The sequence below is a fragment of the Lathamus discolor genome, chromosome 2 (assembly GCF_037157495.1).
Source record: "Lathamus discolor isolate bLatDis1 chromosome 2, bLatDis1.hap1, whole genome shotgun sequence".
Taxonomy (NCBI): domain Eukaryota; kingdom Metazoa; phylum Chordata; class Aves; order Psittaciformes; family Psittacidae; genus Lathamus; species Lathamus discolor.
Window position 1 is genome coordinate 126,108,424 of NC_088885.1, and position 18,381 is coordinate 126,126,804.

The following is an 18,381-nucleotide window of genomic DNA, read 5'->3' on the forward strand; positions in this document are numbered from 1 at the left end:
ACTGGAAATATTCTCTGCCATTTGAGAAAGGCTTCCTGTCAGTTGCTGCTCTCTGCAGAAGTATATGTTTAAACACACTACCTAGAAGAAGGCTATTTTTAGTACAGTGGCGCACTTCAAAGCATTTCCTGCTCAGAAAGTCAGACCAAAAGTAAAAGGACAAAACGTAATGGCTCTGCTGCCTCCCAACACACTGATCCCCCTTGCAGAGGCCATCCCACTGCCACTCCACTGCAGTTTCCAGAGAAACTGCACACTTCAGTGACTAATTACTTAAAAATACAACGTTCCTCAGGGAAAAGAAGTTTTAAATAAACCTGCAAAATAGGTAACAAGCACATGGCTAATTTTTACATACGGAAGAAGGAGGGGGGAAGGACGCAGGAGGATGGAAGAATTTAGCACAAGAATCTGTGTTCTAGTCTCGTACCAAATAGTTCCAGCTTTGATCTAAATTTAGGCAATGAGCACTTCCTGTGGGAGACCATCTTCCAAAGCTGAAGAGTTTCTGATGCTAAATATTTTCACTGATTTTATAATTGAGGTAAAGTGGTTATTTGTTTAAAGGCCTGGCCTTCAGCTAGATAAATGCTTACATTATTTTATATCCCCCACCACTTCCTCTCTTACTCCACGCTGGACTTCTGTTTATTCAGCTCCAGGTTTCACTGCATTTTAAGTAGGTTTTAAAACTATTTACAACCATCAGGAGCAACAAAAGCGCTTCTGTCATTATCCAGCAGCCTTCCATCACAGCTGTGGAGCTGTCTTCTCCTTAACTCAGTGCTGAGGAAGCCTAAGCACTTCAGCCCTTACCACTTCATCATAACTCCTACACTGCTTTGTGGTTTTCTGAACAGCCTCAACTCCTGGACCTTCCTGCATCTCTCGTCCCCTCTTTCCTGGGAGATAATCTCTGCCTTCAAATTGTAAGAAAAGGCAATATGTCCACAGTCCATACTCCAACCCACTCAAATCCCTCCCCTGACCTCAGAAACATGAAGCCTAAAAATAAAAAGTGAATAGACTATTCACTTTACGAAGTTCATAATACTGGGGGCCTGATTTTTTAATGCTTGAGGTTGGCAATGCTTGAGACACTGAAGTCTCTTTAAAGTTAGTCTTATAGTTACATGTTTACACTTAGGGTGAGATGCAACTTGCCTATCTTTAGTCATGAAAAAGTAAGGCAGCTAGTTTAAACTAGGACCCAGGCTACAGCTGGTCAATGGGAACATCTTACTTTCCCTATTTTAGACACACATGAGAATAAGAAAAAAACAACAACCCTGAAGTATTTTTCTGTTTTTCCATCAATGATAAAAGTTCTTAGGACTACCTTGGAGCAGAGAACTAACTTCTAGAAGGGACAAAACCTGCTCTTTGTAAATGGGTCCACAAGCTAAGTGACTGTCTACTCCACAGAGATCATGACAGAGGAAATTTCAATTCTTTTAGAAATGTAATTCTTGGGGAATAAACCGTCTGAAGGCCATAATTTTGGTCTACTTAGATGGACATAATTGTTTTGGCAATTACCAAAACTGAAGACTGATGGACCCCTGCCTTCAACCCAGTATTGACTTCTATGTGTGTAGGATCTGAACTAGGAATTGAAAACTATTAGATATTTTTAAAATAGCTTACTCTTGCCAGTTTAGCTGCGGCTATCTCAATAGCTGTGTTTTCCTAGCCTAACAGACCATGAGTCCTCCCTCTACAGGCACTATTAAATAGCAGCTGCATTCAGAACTAAACTAACCTAACATCCACAGTTGAGGATAAATCCCTGTAGAAATTAGTGTAATTTGGCTCAGTTTCCCCCTAAAGCATGGGAAGGATTGAAAACCACAATTGCTCCTACATAATGGCAATAGCTGTCAAATTCTGTTGAAACAGAAGTAGTGAAGTAACCTTAGGAGACGCCTGGGTAACTGAGATTTTAACAATGCTGCATCCACAGTGTAGTGGCATGTTTGGCCTCTATGTTTTGTGGTTATAACCACTGTTGAAAGAACTGTCTACTGGTTAGAGACTGCTGAAAGGGCAAAGGAAAACAAAATCCAATGCTGTGACTAGGGCTAAGAAAATGTTATCCATCCCTCCTCAGTCTCAAAATACAAAATAGAAAATATAAAAAATGATGTATTTACACACACAGAGTAATAGACATTCAACAGATTCACAGAAATAAACAAGTTTAAACCCAGTCCACACATTAAAAATACACAATATTTTAAAAGTGAAGGATATGCCTGTGAATGAGGGAGTCATGAACATTTGCAGTGTAAGATCTGATTATGATTTACAAACTAAGGCTTCATGCACAAGGCACTGTCTAGGGATTAATGACCAGCTGGGAGAGTTGATAGTGTAGGACAAAGCTAAGGATCATTAACTCCAGCTAGTTATAAACTCCCTTAGAAAAGAAAATGCCTTAAACTAAAATTGATATTGTAATTACCCATTTTATAAATAAAATAAACAGCAATATTGAAGTAGCAAATTGCTTTTGCTGCATCCCTTTTTCTTGCAAAGATCTGAAAACTGGAGCATTCTGAGTGATGTGAACCTGCTTTTAGAAAGTAAATTCTGCATGAAAGCCAGTGAAAGAACACTTTTTAGCATAGGTCCTGACAACATACAGCTTATTAATAAGCTGGGCAGCAGAGCAACAAGAAGTCACACAGAACACAAAGAAATTCTGAATGTAAAATTCAATGCAGATAACCTTGTACAGGGAGAAATGATCTCTGCACTTAACAATCAATCATCCATGGGAACTTGGGGTTGAATATAAAATGCTTTTAAGTAAAAAGAAAAAAAATTACAACAAAACTCCCTAATTGGCACAAAACCTGCTGGAGTTTATTTGCCTTAATTTTAATTTGCAGATGAAGCACAGCACAAAGATCAGTAACACAAAGTTGGTATTGATTCTTTGAAACAACTCCCGTCCTTGAGCATGGACCTGCCTTCCATTGGAGAAGTGTAACTTCTACACTCCATTGCTACAGTAGGCTAGGTCAGGAGTCCAACTAGCCCACAGCAATTCAACAACAGCCTATGGGAAAAGCTGCCAGTAAGAGAGCATTAATCAAAGTATTTTCTCCTTCTCTGACTACCATCTGGGAAAGGTTCCCCAGTGTTCAGTCCCTGCGTAATCCATCTCCTCCCAGGAAGATTCTGTTCTTTTAGACAGAGTGATTATCACAACTTAGTAGCACCAACTGGGAAACTGAGTGAAGACTGGATTTCAAAAGACAGGTAACAGCCTACTGGAGTGTCAAGAAATTACTCTCACAGGATGTCAGATGGCAGGAATGCAGGTTTAGAACATCTCAGTCACACATAATGCAAAGATTTGCTTACCTGTTCGTTAGGCTCAAAGCTTATCTCTTCCTTTTCCGCTCTCATAGGTATTAACTTTGTGCTACCGGAAGGGTCTGTCTTACTGTCCAACCGCTCCAGTTTTGGGGGTATGTCTGGTAAACCAATATCTTTAGTATCATCTTTATCTAGCAAGTAGCGAAGTAGTGCATTATTATTCTTCTTAGGACTCGCTGGCTCCTGTTTAACAGTCAGCTCTGAACCAGGAGCTGTGCTACTGGACTCCTGGCTCAGTTCTTTGCCTGTGGCCTCTGCTGTGAGCTTGGCCAAATCTACAGGAGAACTACTGTCCTGCAATAGTCTGTGCAAAATTTTATGCTTCTCCTTGAGCGAGGTTCCATGTGCCGAACTAGACCCAGGCAACCCTCCCGTGGAGTCCTTGCTAACGTCTCCCATGGTACTGGACAAAGGCGAAGGCTCCATCTGATCCGATTTGGTGGTCAGCAATTGCAAGAGCTTTGTCTGGCTTTTTCCATCATGCAGTTTATTCTGTCCATCAGGTCTCTCGCCACTGACAACCGGTGGCATGTTGCTATCGCTATTATCTTTCTGTTCTCCTGAATGGCAGCTGCTCTCTGTTTGTCCAGTTGTACCTTCTGATTGCTCCCCATATAGTCCAAAGCAGTCTTTAGAGTCCAGGCTTCCCATCTTGCTTAGCTGGGGAGGATTCATATTCACAGGGGAATTTTGTAAATTTCCCATTTTTAGGTCAGGTGAAGCCAACGACGAACCCAGAGAAACACCGTGGCCCTCGCTGAGGGCCTGAAGTGCATTCAGGGAACTGTTGGTGTAGTTATGGCTATTTCCTGTGCTGCTGCAGACTCCCACGGGTGAATGTAAGCTCCCTGCAGGGGAGAACTGACTGGGTGGGATGCGAGGACTTCCTGCCACTCCAGGGCTCACACGATGCCTTGGGGAAAGCATAGAGTTTGGCTGCCCTGGGTTCATGCCAGGGCTACTTTGTGAGGGGCTATTCATTTTTAGTGCATAGTTACTACCCTGAGGAGTGGATGCTTGTATGCTTGACACATGGTTCATTCCCCCTGAACCACCAAACCTGCCTGCTGGCATGCCCATTTGTTCCTTTGGGCCATTTATGGCAAAATTTATATTGCTACTGATGGTCATATCCTGACCTGGGTTCCCACTGCACATGGCCTGATGGGCAGGGCTGCTGGAGCTAATTGGGTTCAATATCTTCCCCATTCCTTGTCCAGTCAAATCCTGATTCATTCCACAGACATTCTGCTCTCTATGTGGCAAGGGGAAGAAAAACAACCCATTAGCTAAAATGACAGTGGCCAACTTGCAATTACCTTACAGAAAAAGAAGCAAAACCCCAAACCTCGCTTTAAAATAACACAACAAGCCTACAATTAAAAACAAATCAGCAATTTGACAAAAGTGATAGGCAATGCTCAACATGGCTGCACATTAACAGAATGGTTTTTCAGGAGTTCATTAACAGATCAGTGGAAGAGTGGAAAACCAAAATTATATCTCATTTAAATGACAGTCATTAGAAATGCAGATATGTTACAATTTCAGACTCCCTCCCTTTAATGTGTATCTCTTCTCCACAATTCAGCAAGAGCTAACTTCTAGAACTGACAGAAATCTCATCTGAAACACATGACCCAAACAAATCCATGTTTTACAAAACAGCTGTGGACAGCTGTTTGCTGGAGTTTTGAATTTCTATGAGTTAGCCCCGCCACAAGGCTGGAGTGGGCTTTTTGCCCACCAAGTTCATAGTGAAAAGAAAGTTGAAAAAGTCGCATTTCTACACTGCCAGAGTATTTCGATACTGCTCCAAAACAGCATGTGAGCCAAGAGAACTACTGGATATTGCTTCAGAATGGGAACAGTCTGTTAGCAATCCAGTCCGGCACAGGCATTTAGGAAAAGAGGAGAAGAAAGAGAAAACCCAAATATTTTAGAGATGTAGACTGCAAGACGGAGGAAATAGAGGAGACACACACAGAGGAAAAAGCTCTTGTGAGGACACTTGATGGTCACTTCTCTTTTCCTTGGTAGATTTCAATTAGGTTATGGGAGGATGCAATACGCTTTTTACTTCTGTGCTAAAACTTAAATCAGTAAAATCAGACATATTCCCAAATGCTAATAGCTACAAAAAAGACAGAGTCAAGTAAATCAGGAAGAAAAAAACAATGAGATCTTGAGAAAAATCAAATCAACTTCCAAAACCAAATACTAAGAATAAGCATTCTTCATATGTACTTTTGATGAGACAAAACCCATTCCGACTTGCACAGGATAAGTTCAGACAAACCTTTGCATTTTTCTAAGGCATGAAAAGTGAAAGAACTGAAGCACACAGGGTAGTGGAGCTTGTTACTCTAAATTTGTTACCTTAGGTGTAAAGGCAAAGGTGAACAACACTAACTAGAAAGAGAAAGGTGGATTTTAAGAACGCTATTACAAATACAATAGTACCAGTGTTCTGCTGAAAAAACAACAACCCAAGTATATTGGCAAATACCATTTTTACCTTAGCGGTGCTTTTTTAAAATTTAAAATCTAGCACTTCATGAAATATCAAGTATATTCAGCAATCCAACGAAAATAAATTTCAGACAACTTTTACTCAGTCATTTTCTAAATCTACCATCTCTGTCAAACGGTTTCAGTTTTAATTATGTTTACAGCTGTTTTGCTCCTTACAAAAAAGTGATATTGTGGATACAGGGAAACAGCATTTTCAGTATAATCAGCAAACAAAACCTGAAACAAAATCTATTACAAATATACCAGGACATGCAAGGACTTAATTCAAATTTTATTGAAGTTCTGAAGTCAGTGATTACTTGGCCCTGACTTCAAACATGTTATTGTCTGTGTCTTTTCAAAGAAAGGCTAATAGTGGTGGCATTTCTCAGGACTGGACATATGAAAGCCACTATTCCAGCCACCAGAAAAGACAAGGAATGGAGACAGACAAGGAGTTAAAATATGCATCTGCCTAAGCTGCAGTTCTACTAATCATAACATACTTTAAAGACCCAGGCCCAACACATGACTGACTGTGAGCTACAGGAATTCAATCTTTCAAAGTTTTTTAGATTTAATTACACTTGGAAAGTTTCTTGTGTCTACTACGTAAAATACAGGAAATTAAAATACTCAAATTAAGAACATGAGATTAAAGGAAATGTTGTATGTTTAATGGAAGATCTTGATGTGAAAATCCAGTATGCCATTTTTAATTCCTGAAATGACCTTATAGCCTTTTCCTGCTGTAAGCATTGATTTCAAAATCTTACTTTGTTTTTATGCTATCAGTTTTAAGACAACTGAACATCTACCAGCCTTAAAGAATCTATTTGCTTTGGCAGCTTTGTACTTTCCCTGTCCCTTTGCAGTGTGTGGATGTAATAAACTGGTCAGGATTACCTGTGAAGCATATGCAAGGAGATTACGAGCTGAGGTTCACTGGTCGTCTGAGAACGGATGAGCTTGCTTTTTGTTTGGGCAGAAACGATAGTGCCATCAGACAAGGAAAACCGGTAAACAGGACTAAACGCTAGTCCCTGCCTCAGAACTGCAAGCAAGCAAAAGAACAGAATTAAACTAATAATGCAGGTAGCTTGGCTGCTCAACATTTGATGCTCTAAATCCATCAGGTATTGGTACCGCAGACATTTAAAGAGCAAAACAAAACCAACCCAGAAGAATAAATAAATAGATGTAATGCATATAAAATAAAAGATCCCACATACCATAGGGTGATCAAAAAAAAACAACTCATAAGGAGTGACAACGGCAACAGAGACTACAAAATACAGAGTAATTCAGGAGTGGACCAAGAAGTCCTCGATGTCCCTTTCACTTTTCATCAAGCATGTGTCTAACTACTTTTGTTCCTCGTACATTTTTTTACATCTGTATCATCTATATCACAATGATCAATATAAATGCCTTTAGTTTCTACATTATCCGTTCCCACTAGCCTGTATCTTTCCTTCCTTACTACCTGCTGAAATTCTCTTGTAACAGTAACTCTCATTAATTTAAAAAGTACATAAATCTCTTACACGGGAAACATCAGAAATAAGAAGAACTGGAATAAGAAATCATTACTTTTTAAAGAACAAATACAACAATATGCAACTCAAGCAAATGATAAATACAATTACCTAAACCAAAAATGGGGCTGTGCTATCCTTCCCCAGTGCTGATATGTCTGCACTTCAGGTTTGGGGTTTACTTCACTGGACGTATTCTGCAGCCATTAAGTTTGCAGTTTAAATCTGAACTTGAACAAATTCAGTCCTCTAGCCTCTGAAGACCTCTATGACATTTCTTTAATTAAAATCATGTTGCAGAAATGCAAATCTCCAAACATTTATTCTACCATTCAGTCTTTTCCACTAGTGAAACAAGCCTGAACGTTTTCAATTCCTAGTCCAAAAGCTATCATATTAGGATTGCAGGTATGGCAGGAGGGAAATACTTATCTTCAGAACTTTCATATTATGGTTTAGGGAAAAAATAGGAATGGAGCACTACAAATACTTTTTTTTATTTCCTGTTTTTCCATATATAAACATTTTATGTGGTTTTGGTTTTCTTTCTCCAACCCCCCACCCCCCCCCCAGTATCATCTGATCCACATTTTATTGCTCGTTTCACAATATTTCCTCTTGCAATGAAATGACATGGTTTTCCAAGTGTGGTGTTATTAAATAGTCTCCTCTACAGAGCTACCAGATTTTCAGCCTTGCAGAACTGGTGAGGATTGCTTTCCTTCCATGTCTCCCCACTGTTATATATTGTTCTGCAAGGTTTTAAAGTATTATGTAGGCAGTGAGAAAACAGGAAGCACAATTTAAACAACCAGAAGGGTTTTTTTCAGAGTAAAAATGTAAAGAAAAACAAAAAGCTACAACTGTGAAACAATACAAAGCAAAATTTCACTGTTAGGTGTGTCATTGTTTCAGTTTAACCTTTGGGCACCAGAAGGTCTGAAGCTCTTAACTTTAGCATATACCACATCAGGAAATTCCAGGACTCAATGCCAACAGGATACAAGTGAAATCTCTACTTAAATCATTTTCCAAACTAATTCTTTAAGCAAACAAGAATGTTTCCGTATTCCTTTTCAGGAAATGCTATTTTTCTGACTGTGGCCAATAAAAACTTACCATATATTTTGCACTTTACACTGAGAGTTAACTTGAAAGCTTTGTGGGTTTTGATGTTTATCAAGCTAATGCTGGGGTTTGGTTTGGTTATTTTTCCACACTAGAACTCTGAATTACATGTAGAAGACCATTGCTTTCTTTGCTACTATTGTCAAACATAATGACTTCAAAAATGCAAGGGGCTCCTCAGTCAATTACAAAGATGCTAAGACCCAAGATATGCTTTGTTTTCCTCCTCCATGCTGCAGGGAAGGGGAAGGAAACGTTTCAGCCATTACTCCTCTCTAGTGCTGGATCCTTTGCCACAAAGCAATTCCAGAGGTTTTTCCTCCTCCTCTTATCACTCACTCTCTTCACTTCCACAAGAAGTAAAGAGCCCCCTCATTTACACTAATTCTACAGTTTACATGATGATCCTAAGCCTCCCCTGCAAAATGATATAGTGTAAACTCCAAATCACGTATATTTTTATCACTTCACAGATAGCTTAGAGAGGACCCACTCAAACTTCAGCACTGGATGTAGGAGCTGCTAATTTGGCAGCGAATCATTTGAAGAGCTCTGAAGTAACAAGTGGATGGATGCCATAAGAGAAACTCCTAAATTACCTTTGGCACAGACAAGTCTTACCTGAAAATGCTCTCTAAACCCCTACTGTAACTTTAATTTCATTCCACCTTCTTCAGTTCTGTCTGAAGTCACAGCATAAGGCTGTGAACTTTCAGCACTCCCACTGTACATAACCCAGAAGCTGTCATCACAGAATTTCTGTGCCCCCACATTCCCAAAATGAAACCTGAAGGTTTCATGAAAGCAGAACATATTAAAGAATATTTAACTAATGCTGCATGACTAAAGCTTTTTGTATGCGTGTGTACTTGGTGGAATAATTTGAGATTCCAGCTACAATTTAGTTTCCAAACTGGCATACCCATTGACTAATGACCCTGGCAACTGTTTGCTACAGGCAAGCTCTAAACCCTGTTCTACAAACATGAACCCAAAGTATGATGCTCCTGCACTGGAAATGTTCAGTTATTCCCAACTGGTTTTGAAAGGACTTTCTTGTGGACTACAAAGGGTCATTTGGTTTTAGTAATTTTGATTTGTGTTACTAGAATTAGCAGTATCAGGCTTTTATGTGAAGAAAAATTCCCACACAGTCACTACCACAGAAATCTCATGAGGAACCTTTCACAGTGCAGGTACTCTCCTACATCTTACCTACCATAATCTTGACTGGTAGATGTGCTTGTGGTGTATCCTATAATACGTATCAGCTAGATACAGTACAACAATGTACGTTTCCTGATAGCATGAGTGCCACATCACATAGTACGCGTGCCGCAACACACAGAAACACTGTGTGTTTCTCACAGGAAATGTGGCAGCAAAAGCCCATTTTTGTAGAGAAAACAAATACAGGTCAATGAACTGCCATGTGTGAGCTGAGGTTATGAAGAATAATGAATAGTTAATGTTTTGATAAAGAACATATAAGGGTCTTTCTTTCTAAAATTACTGCAACAATTTAAAGATTTAAAGTACCCTCCAATATGGCACAGTTATAAGAAGCAGGCTAAAACAAACAGGGAGAAAGGTACAAAACCTTTCTAGAGAGAGCCATCAGCCTGTCAGGCAAATCAGCTTGAAGAAAATACTGTCGGTAGCCCTTGATTGTTCCATATAAACATAACAAAGAGAACACAACCAAGAGATACAAATGACAAACAGTTTAAATATAGAAAGTGCTAAAAATATGAATCCTAACCTTCCTGGTGATGCCTCTTGGCAAAAGATATTTCTCCCTCATGCTGTGAATGGAACCTCTGAATGCATCTTCTCACCAAATCCTCCCAGCCAGGTTTCATAGCTGCTCGCATGGTACTTGTGTCCAGTGAAGTTATTTTGCCTGATTATTACATAAAACATTTGTTACAGCAATTTCCCCTTTGAGATTAAAAAACCCAAACCACAATGAAGATCTCCTATTCACAATACCTTGTAGATCCTGGCGAGTAGTAAAGCTCTCCGATGAAGGAAGAAGTGGTCTTTCCTTCATTGGAGCTCTTCTTGCAACACAAATCAAGCAAGACTGCAAATCTTAAAGAAAAATGTTACTTCAGTAATTTGCACGCAAGAGGAAGATTCTGTTTCCACAAAGAATTAAGAAATATTAAAAAAAAAAAGTACTTAAAATCTTTTTGGACCAAAAGAATAGATTTTGTGCCAGTAAAAGGATAGACAGAACTCAGTGGTTTTACATCTTCATTTTTTCACACAAAATTAAACAACACAGGAGATGTGGATTTGTTTTCTCTTTTAGAAGACAAATTATCAAGAACTCCACCACAGCCCATAATTATTGACACATTTATGCATATACCTGTACAGCAACCACTCAGCAAATAAGTAATAAGAAGAATATGCTGGATGCACAAAGAGCACATTTCTTAAACACTCACCATTTCCTACCTTCTAACCCACATTTCTTAAACATGCCCCAAATGCTTGCTCTCCCTTGAGAAAGCAGCTTCATAATAAACCATTTTTACTTATCTGAATAGTTAAAATACAATCTGAGGAAATCTACCTGCTGAAGTAGTAAATGGTAAAGGAAATGGTGAACCACAATTGTCTTCAAATTCTAAGAACTTGAAAAATTGCCCATTGAAACTTTCCTCCCAGTCAGCTACATTCTTCTTACAATTGCGGTGATACAAAACTAGGACATTCCTTTAAGGTAAATGCAGTTTCTCTCAAATTCAGTTGTATTGTTTTAACAAACAGGTGCATGCAAGTGTATACACTCATAATCCGAGATGAAAGTACACTTCTACAGTTAAATGAAAATGGAAAATTCCTGAAAACTCTTCCATTTTTCAGGATTTAGAAGCCACTTTATCAACTCTACCTCACTTTATCAACTGAACCAAAACTGCTGACCCACAACAGCACAGAAAGAGAAAATACTAGGACAAATTGAATGCAGTAATTACCTTCACCGTCCTCCTTGAATGAATTTGGTTGAGAAACAGCGAAGCACTGCATAGTTTCATATTTTTGATGTGCTTCCTGGTTATCATGGCCTTCTTCAGCATCAGCAAGAGGTTTTACCAGCATCCGACAATTAAAGGTATGGCTATTACGCCTAGGAGTGTCACCAGACCAAGATCCCCCGTTCACTAAGCAAAGCAAAGATCATATAGTGAGATAAAACCTGGTAGCAAGCATTTCTGATGCTTATCAACAGGAAATTAATCAAGGTGTTTTGCAGACTGGTTGGGAAACAAGTTCGTTTAACAACAACAATAACCTATTATTAATATTAGAGCCCAGAACAGCACATAACAAGGTAATTTATAAAACTAACAGATGTTAAGAACACTGTTAATTTGTTCATGTATCGTGGGGTTTATCAAGTGACTTTATAACAACATAGTAGAAAAGCAGGATAAAAGTCTGGATATTAGTGTGTGTGGAAGTTAAATACAGTACAGTGAAAAGCCTACTGGATGAACACTTTATTTGTGTTCCTGGAAGAAAGAAGGTGATACATAGGATCTGCACAGTGAATTTAAAAGTGGTTAATGCAAAAGAGATGGCAGCATTGTTTAAAAATATGTGCCCAGATTAGAAATAGAAAGAAAAACTAATATGCATTTATAAACCCAGGAAGCAATACAACTGGGAATATATTAAAACATATAGTCTCAGCTACAACAGGAAAGACTGAAGAGATCAGAATGACCTGGGTGCAGCAATGGATAGAACTGAAGCCTGACACAGTGCTTAAGGCAAGTAAAAAAGGAAACAAAATCCTGAGATGCACAAATATAGGTACTGGACATCAGAGTGAATTAATGTAACACCACATAAGGAAATAGCAGGGTCATATTTAAAATACTCTTCACTTGCCCTCTTCAATCATAAAAATGCAATAAAGGCAGTGATTTATGGGGTTTGGTCATTTCCATTTTTGATTGTTCAGGGTTTAGAAGTCATAAATGCTAAAGTGAAATGCGTAATACTTTTTAAACTTCTGTAACTGAGGAACCCAGTATTGAGTTTCTCTTTTTTTTTTTACCTCCTCCAAAACCCAATAACATTAAAACCAATACTAATATGAATACAAAAGTGGTTGCAATTAACAAAAACATTTTTGAAAGTCAAGGGTAAATACTGGTTAGACTAAAAACATTGAAAAAAATATTCTAGCATAAGGAGTTTTCTAATTTTTCTTTTATATTCCTGCTATCTTGGGCTGTTCTTAGCATAACCAGCCTAGACAGAGAACTATCAGAGTTCACATAGCTAATGCTGCCTTTTAGTGATTCACTGCGGAGATCCATTAAAAATATCAGCTAACATAAGTTACTGAGAGTAATTTTAACAAATAAGAGTCTGAAAAGAGCAGAGGATGCTTTTGAGAATAATATTAATCATTCATACAGCCTATATATACATTAAAAATAAATAGTGTATATGATGAAACTGTAAGTAGTGAAAGGACATTAACTTAGGTTACTAAAATGCTGATTTATGAAACCAAAGTTAAATAAGTAATGGTATGATATGAGGAAAAGATATATACCTAAAGATTTTGGCAGCAGGATTTTGACAAATTCATTGTGGTCCCCTACATGCAAGATGCTATATATGCTTGTGTTCATCAGCTCTTCTTGGTTGTACCTCAGGTACTGTGTCACATTCTCAGAAACAAACACAACATTACCTTCTGGGTTCACTACAAAGAAGAACCCATCTAGGGCCTAAAGGAGAAAAAAAAAAAAAAGGCACACAGGGAGGGAAAGAGGGAGAGAAACACAATTAATAACATATTAATAACAAAATAAACAGAAAGTAAATATTCCCTTCTGATGACATAGCTGACTCTTTCTGCATCTATCCCAGTTCTTATATTCTTATCTGTAATAGCGAAAGACACATTTCAGACTGAGCATCTAATCTTACTTATATCAAACCAGCGCAAAAGCACTGAAAGGTGCACACCTTGCTAAATAATGAAACCCGCACAGGAAAATAAACCAAATCGCCCATCCCAAACAAACAAGCAAGCAAAAATAATGGAAGATGTTGCTATCTGTCTGCCTGACTATAAAGTAAGAGACCTGGTCCAGAATCTGGTTCTGCTAAAACTAGAGCCTGTTTTCTCCTCTATGCAGCACAAGGAGACTGATTCCAGGAAAACACATTGCAAAATGGACATGCGCAAGGCAAGAAAAACTGGAAAAAAAAAAAAGAGAGGCTCTTTCCCCATACCCAGCAGTGCATCTTCAGAGAAGTGATGCCCATGCATCCAGGAACACAAGGGATTAAAAGAAGAGCAACTGGAGCTGAGAGGAGGCAATGAGCAGTGAAGCAGCTTTAGTTTACTCCCAGAACTGCTTTCATTTTTTTGTGTGACACCAGTTCAGTTCAGTCCACACACGATCCAGGGAACAGGAACCAGACTTTTACCTCTTCAACTCAGCTCCATGGTATTCCAAAGGACTTTAAGGTTTCTGCGAGGAAGTGCCTAAATGAATCAGTTCTGCTGACTGGTTTCCCCCCCTCTTATCTCTTGTGACAGTGACAACACAGCTGCAGCATTCTTTCCAAGATATCTGCTGTATGTTATCTGAAGCCTAAGCCAAATACTACAGTACTGCTACCTGATGAGGATAAGCAAAAATTTCAGTATCAGTAAGAAGTTCTCTTGCAAACTTCCTTAAGATGCAAGCATGACTGTGGATTGTAGAAGCACTTCAGAATACACCCCTCTTAGCTTTATGTTATACGAGCAAATAAAGGAGGATACATTTAAACATGAAGCACCAAAGCTTTTGGTCTAAGCATTCAATTAACAGTTAACCCATACAGACTTTGGCAGCTTTGCTTGATTTATTCACCTCTTGATGGATTGGTGAGAAATCCCTAGGACAACTGTTAGCTATTGCATCTCCAGGGACAGAAACAAGTCAGAAAAACAGGCAACCCATGATCCATTATGGCTTAATTAAAGCTGAGTGGATCCATGCTAAACCTGAACTCAGCTCACTGAAAAACAGTCTAACAAGGAGGAGCTGCCATAAGAAGTGTATACAGGCATATGGCATTTTTGATAGATATTCAGACCGTGGCTGGACTGGGACCTGAGCCACCTGCTCTAGTCAGAACTGCTTTCAGAGGGAGGTAGGACTACACAAGCTCCAGAGGTCCTTCCCTGGAGCTTGCGTTCATGATTTTGCTAAAGGGGAGGGACAGTGAAAGCACAATAAGCAGAGTGGCTGAGCCAATGGTTGACAAATGCTTTGTTTCTTCAATTTTTAAATTACAGAATAATAAACCCCACAAATAAATATACAAGTATATACCTTTCCTGATTGCCCCTAAGATAAAAACTAGGTCTTTTTTTTTCCTCTGTCAATTGTCACAAATTCTAATCTCTAACTTCATTTTTTTTTTTCACTGCCTTCTTGTTTCTGATCATTATTCTTGGCTCCTTCTCTAAATTCACTTTCTTTGGAGAGCTCCCTCCTTTCCACATACCTTCATAATATTCATGACATTTTCCTGCTGGCTAGTATTTAGTTTAACCAGCAATGATTTAGAAGATTTAATTAATTGAGGCTCTAATAGAATTTTCTATCACCATCTCTGCAATGAATTACTGTCGCCACTGCTCAAAGCCAATGAAAGCATGACCTCTTTGGTTAAGTCCTTTCTACATCATGACAGCTCCCTGTACCATCTGAGGATATAAAGAGACCAGAGAGAACTGAGTTAGCTGAAAACTAATGCAAGAAAAAAAAGAGAAATGAAAAAAAAAAATGCCAGCCACATCAGTCCCTGAGCTGGCCCATCATGCAACCACATTGCGTTTAGAGCTGGCAGAAGGGTGTGGGTTTGGCTGAACCACTTGGGCTTGGCAGCAGTCAGCACTTACAACAGTTCAAAGGGATGGCAAAACCAAAGCCATAGCAGATGTTTATTGCAGTCCTAAGGAGAAAACTTTCAAAGGCGGGGATGGCAAGCAAGAGATTATGACAGTTACTGGCATCCCACAATAGCCTTCAGTTTTCCCTATTTCATACTATGGCAACATATTTGACAAGGAGATGCTCTATACTGCTACCTTACAGATGCTTCTTGGTTTGACCACAGAAGTGGTCATCTAAGCCTAGAGTAACACAGGGCCTTATATGCTAATCTCCCTTTTCTTTCTGTTCTGTTAATAAAATAATCTCGTAGGTAAGCAGCTACAGGTTTTTGAGCAAGTTAATGCACTGAGCCACTTAAATCTTTTAGAAGCTTCCAGTTCTGCAATAATTTCTTAATTCTGCCCCAGATGTATGCCACCACAATAAGCAACTTATCTTCAGAGCTATTGGGACAATGTGGGAACAACTAATGGACAACATGCTGGAAGAGAAAACAAGATAATAGATATTATTTTAGATGATATACTGAAATGGGAAATAGACTTGTGCTCTTTGAGATGTTGTCAGCTCTCTCTTGACTGTTTTTTCATCCTCTCTTCCTATCTACTTTATGCTTTAACCAAGAAATATGTTAAAAATTCCTCAGGTGCAGCAGCTCCATGATAAATTTTACTCAGTTTCTTCAGCTGGAAGCAGTATTTTGAGGATTCTTCAGTTTTAGTCTTTAATAAAACCAGACAATTATATTTTTAAACCAAATCAACTAATACACTGTTCATCAGGTTTTTGAAGAGGTTGTATAAAGGGGTTCTGTAAAGATGGAATAACTTAATTGCATTTCCTTAAGGAGATAAAGACACAAAGAGTATCTGTAGCCTTTTCACAGCAAACATATAGGAACTTTCAGTCCTTTTAAGTTTCTTGGTGCAAAAGGACTCTGGTTTATTAATTTAGTTCCACAATCTTTCATTGTTAATATGCAATGGTTTTACTGCAAGGGAAAACTAAATTAAATGGAATAACGGAACAGACGGGTGATTTTACATGTCATGTTTGCTGAAATAGCCAAGATAAGCCAGGAAAAAAACCCCACCTTATCCTTATTTCCCCTCTGATTAAAACAGGTACTTACAATTAAATTAATAGAAAATTAGAGATAAATTTTAACATATCAATGTAAGAGATGAATGTTTAACTTTGTTTAACAGCAAAACCAACAACATTTGATTCAGTGAGCATGTATAATAAATATTAAAGAAATTAATTTGTTACCCCTACTTTTCAAAGAAGAATGTTTTCACTCCTACCTGTCTACTAATCTGCTTAGTACTGTAATTTTGGAGTAATTTTGGAGCTTTTATTGTGCACATAGTAAGGAAAACAAGGCTTTCGTCTAACAAATCATGACAAATAATGCAAATCCTTAAAAATGTTATAACCTGCATTTTGTTCCTGCAACATTCAGAAATGATGGAATAATTATGCTTCTGCCAAAGTTGGTTCCTTTAGCCTGATTCAGAGTTTGTGTTTTATCTAAAGTAACATTTATTCTCCCTTAAACTCCAGTCAGAACAGGGCTAAACAGTCCGCAAGTGAGCTTAAGCAGATAAAGCAGTAGTGCCAAAGGACAGCAGCATATGACATTAGGATCCCAGGTAACATACCTACCCAACATTACTAGTAATACATTTAGAAGCTAGGTTTTAACCACGCAGCCTTTTGGGATATCAAAATAACAGCTAAAAACAGGCAGAAACCTTAACTGAACAAACTAAAATGCATGTCATGAACAGCTTTCCTAAATTACTTTCATATTCTAGAGGAAAAGACACATGCTGCAAATGCTGAAATGAACCATTAAAATAGTACAGCAATGGTATGCAATTTTAGAGGAAGGATTATTCACTTCTATACTACTGTACATGTAGGTTAATGTTTAGGTAAAATACGTCTTGCAAATCATAGAATCATAGAATAGTTAGGGTTGGAAAGGACCTCAAGATCATCTAGTTCCAGCCCCCCTGCCATGGACAGGGACCCCTCACACTAAACCATCCCACACAAGGCTTCTTCCAACCTGGCCTTGAACACCGCCAGGGATGGAGCACTCACAACCCCCCTGGGCAACCCATTCCAGTGTCTCACCACCCTAACAGGAAAGAATTTCCTCCTTATATCCAATTTAAACTTCCCCTGTTTAAGTTTTAACCTGTTACCCCTTGTCCTGTCACTACAGCCCCTGATGAAGAGTCCCTCCCCAGCATCCCTATAGGCCCCCTTCAGGTACTGGAAGGCTGCTATAAGGTCCCCACGCAGCCTTCTCTTCTCCAGGCTGGAATCTGTGGCTTAGAACAAATAAAATATGCATATGCAGACACCCAAGACTTGCAACCAGCTGAAGCCCCCCACATCTTCTGCATTACACAGAAGCAGATTTACCTCTTTCTCTGCCTCTCCCCACCCAAGTTATGGAGAGTTTAATCACTGAATCCAATAGAAATATGCTGCCTGCTCTTAAATGACATAATCCTAAGTAGCCAGGATAGCTTGTTTCCCTTCAACATTCCTTTACAACGACCTCTGACTGCACTTTTCCATTTTACTACACTGCTTTACATCCTACGGGGAGCAGAACTGGTGGAAATATAGGAATTTTGTGCTCTTCACCTCAAGCATCATTGGTCCAAGTGCATCCTTGTCGATGACACTCTGACCTGTAGATGATACATCTGCTTTTTGCACTTCATCTTCATTAGCTGCTGCTGCTTTTTCTGCAATAAAGAAAACTATGTGTTAAATGACAGAAAAGTGCTAAGTGATACAAAAGAGCCCACAGAGTATTGAGAATAGCTATGAAATGGTTACAGTGCATCAATCCT

The 18,381-nt window shown here is 38.8% G+C and overlaps 1 protein-coding gene across 7 annotated transcripts in view; it reads right to left on the reverse strand.

The window, feature by feature from the left end:
• NCOA2 (nuclear receptor coactivator 2) overlaps positions 1–18,381 on the reverse strand; it is a 194,269-nt gene that overhangs the window by 36,883 nt on the left and 139,005 nt on the right. For all 7 annotated transcript variants that reach the window (XM_065668417.1, XM_065668416.1, XM_065668415.1 and 4 more), the window contains 7 exons: positions 18,170–18,273; positions 13,153–13,330; positions 11,558–11,743; positions 10,560–10,661; positions 10,330–10,470; positions 6,808–6,955; positions 3,373–4,642 (listed from right to left, as the gene is read on the reverse strand). In XM_065668417.1, coding sequence (XP_065524489.1) covers positions 3,373–4,642; positions 6,808–6,955; positions 10,330–10,470; positions 10,560–10,661; positions 11,558–11,743; positions 13,153–13,330; positions 18,170–18,273 — 2,129 coding nt within the window. The remainder of the gene's footprint in view (positions 1–3,372; positions 4,643–6,807; positions 6,956–10,329; positions 10,471–10,559; positions 10,662–11,557; positions 11,744–13,152; positions 13,331–18,169; positions 18,274–18,381) is intronic.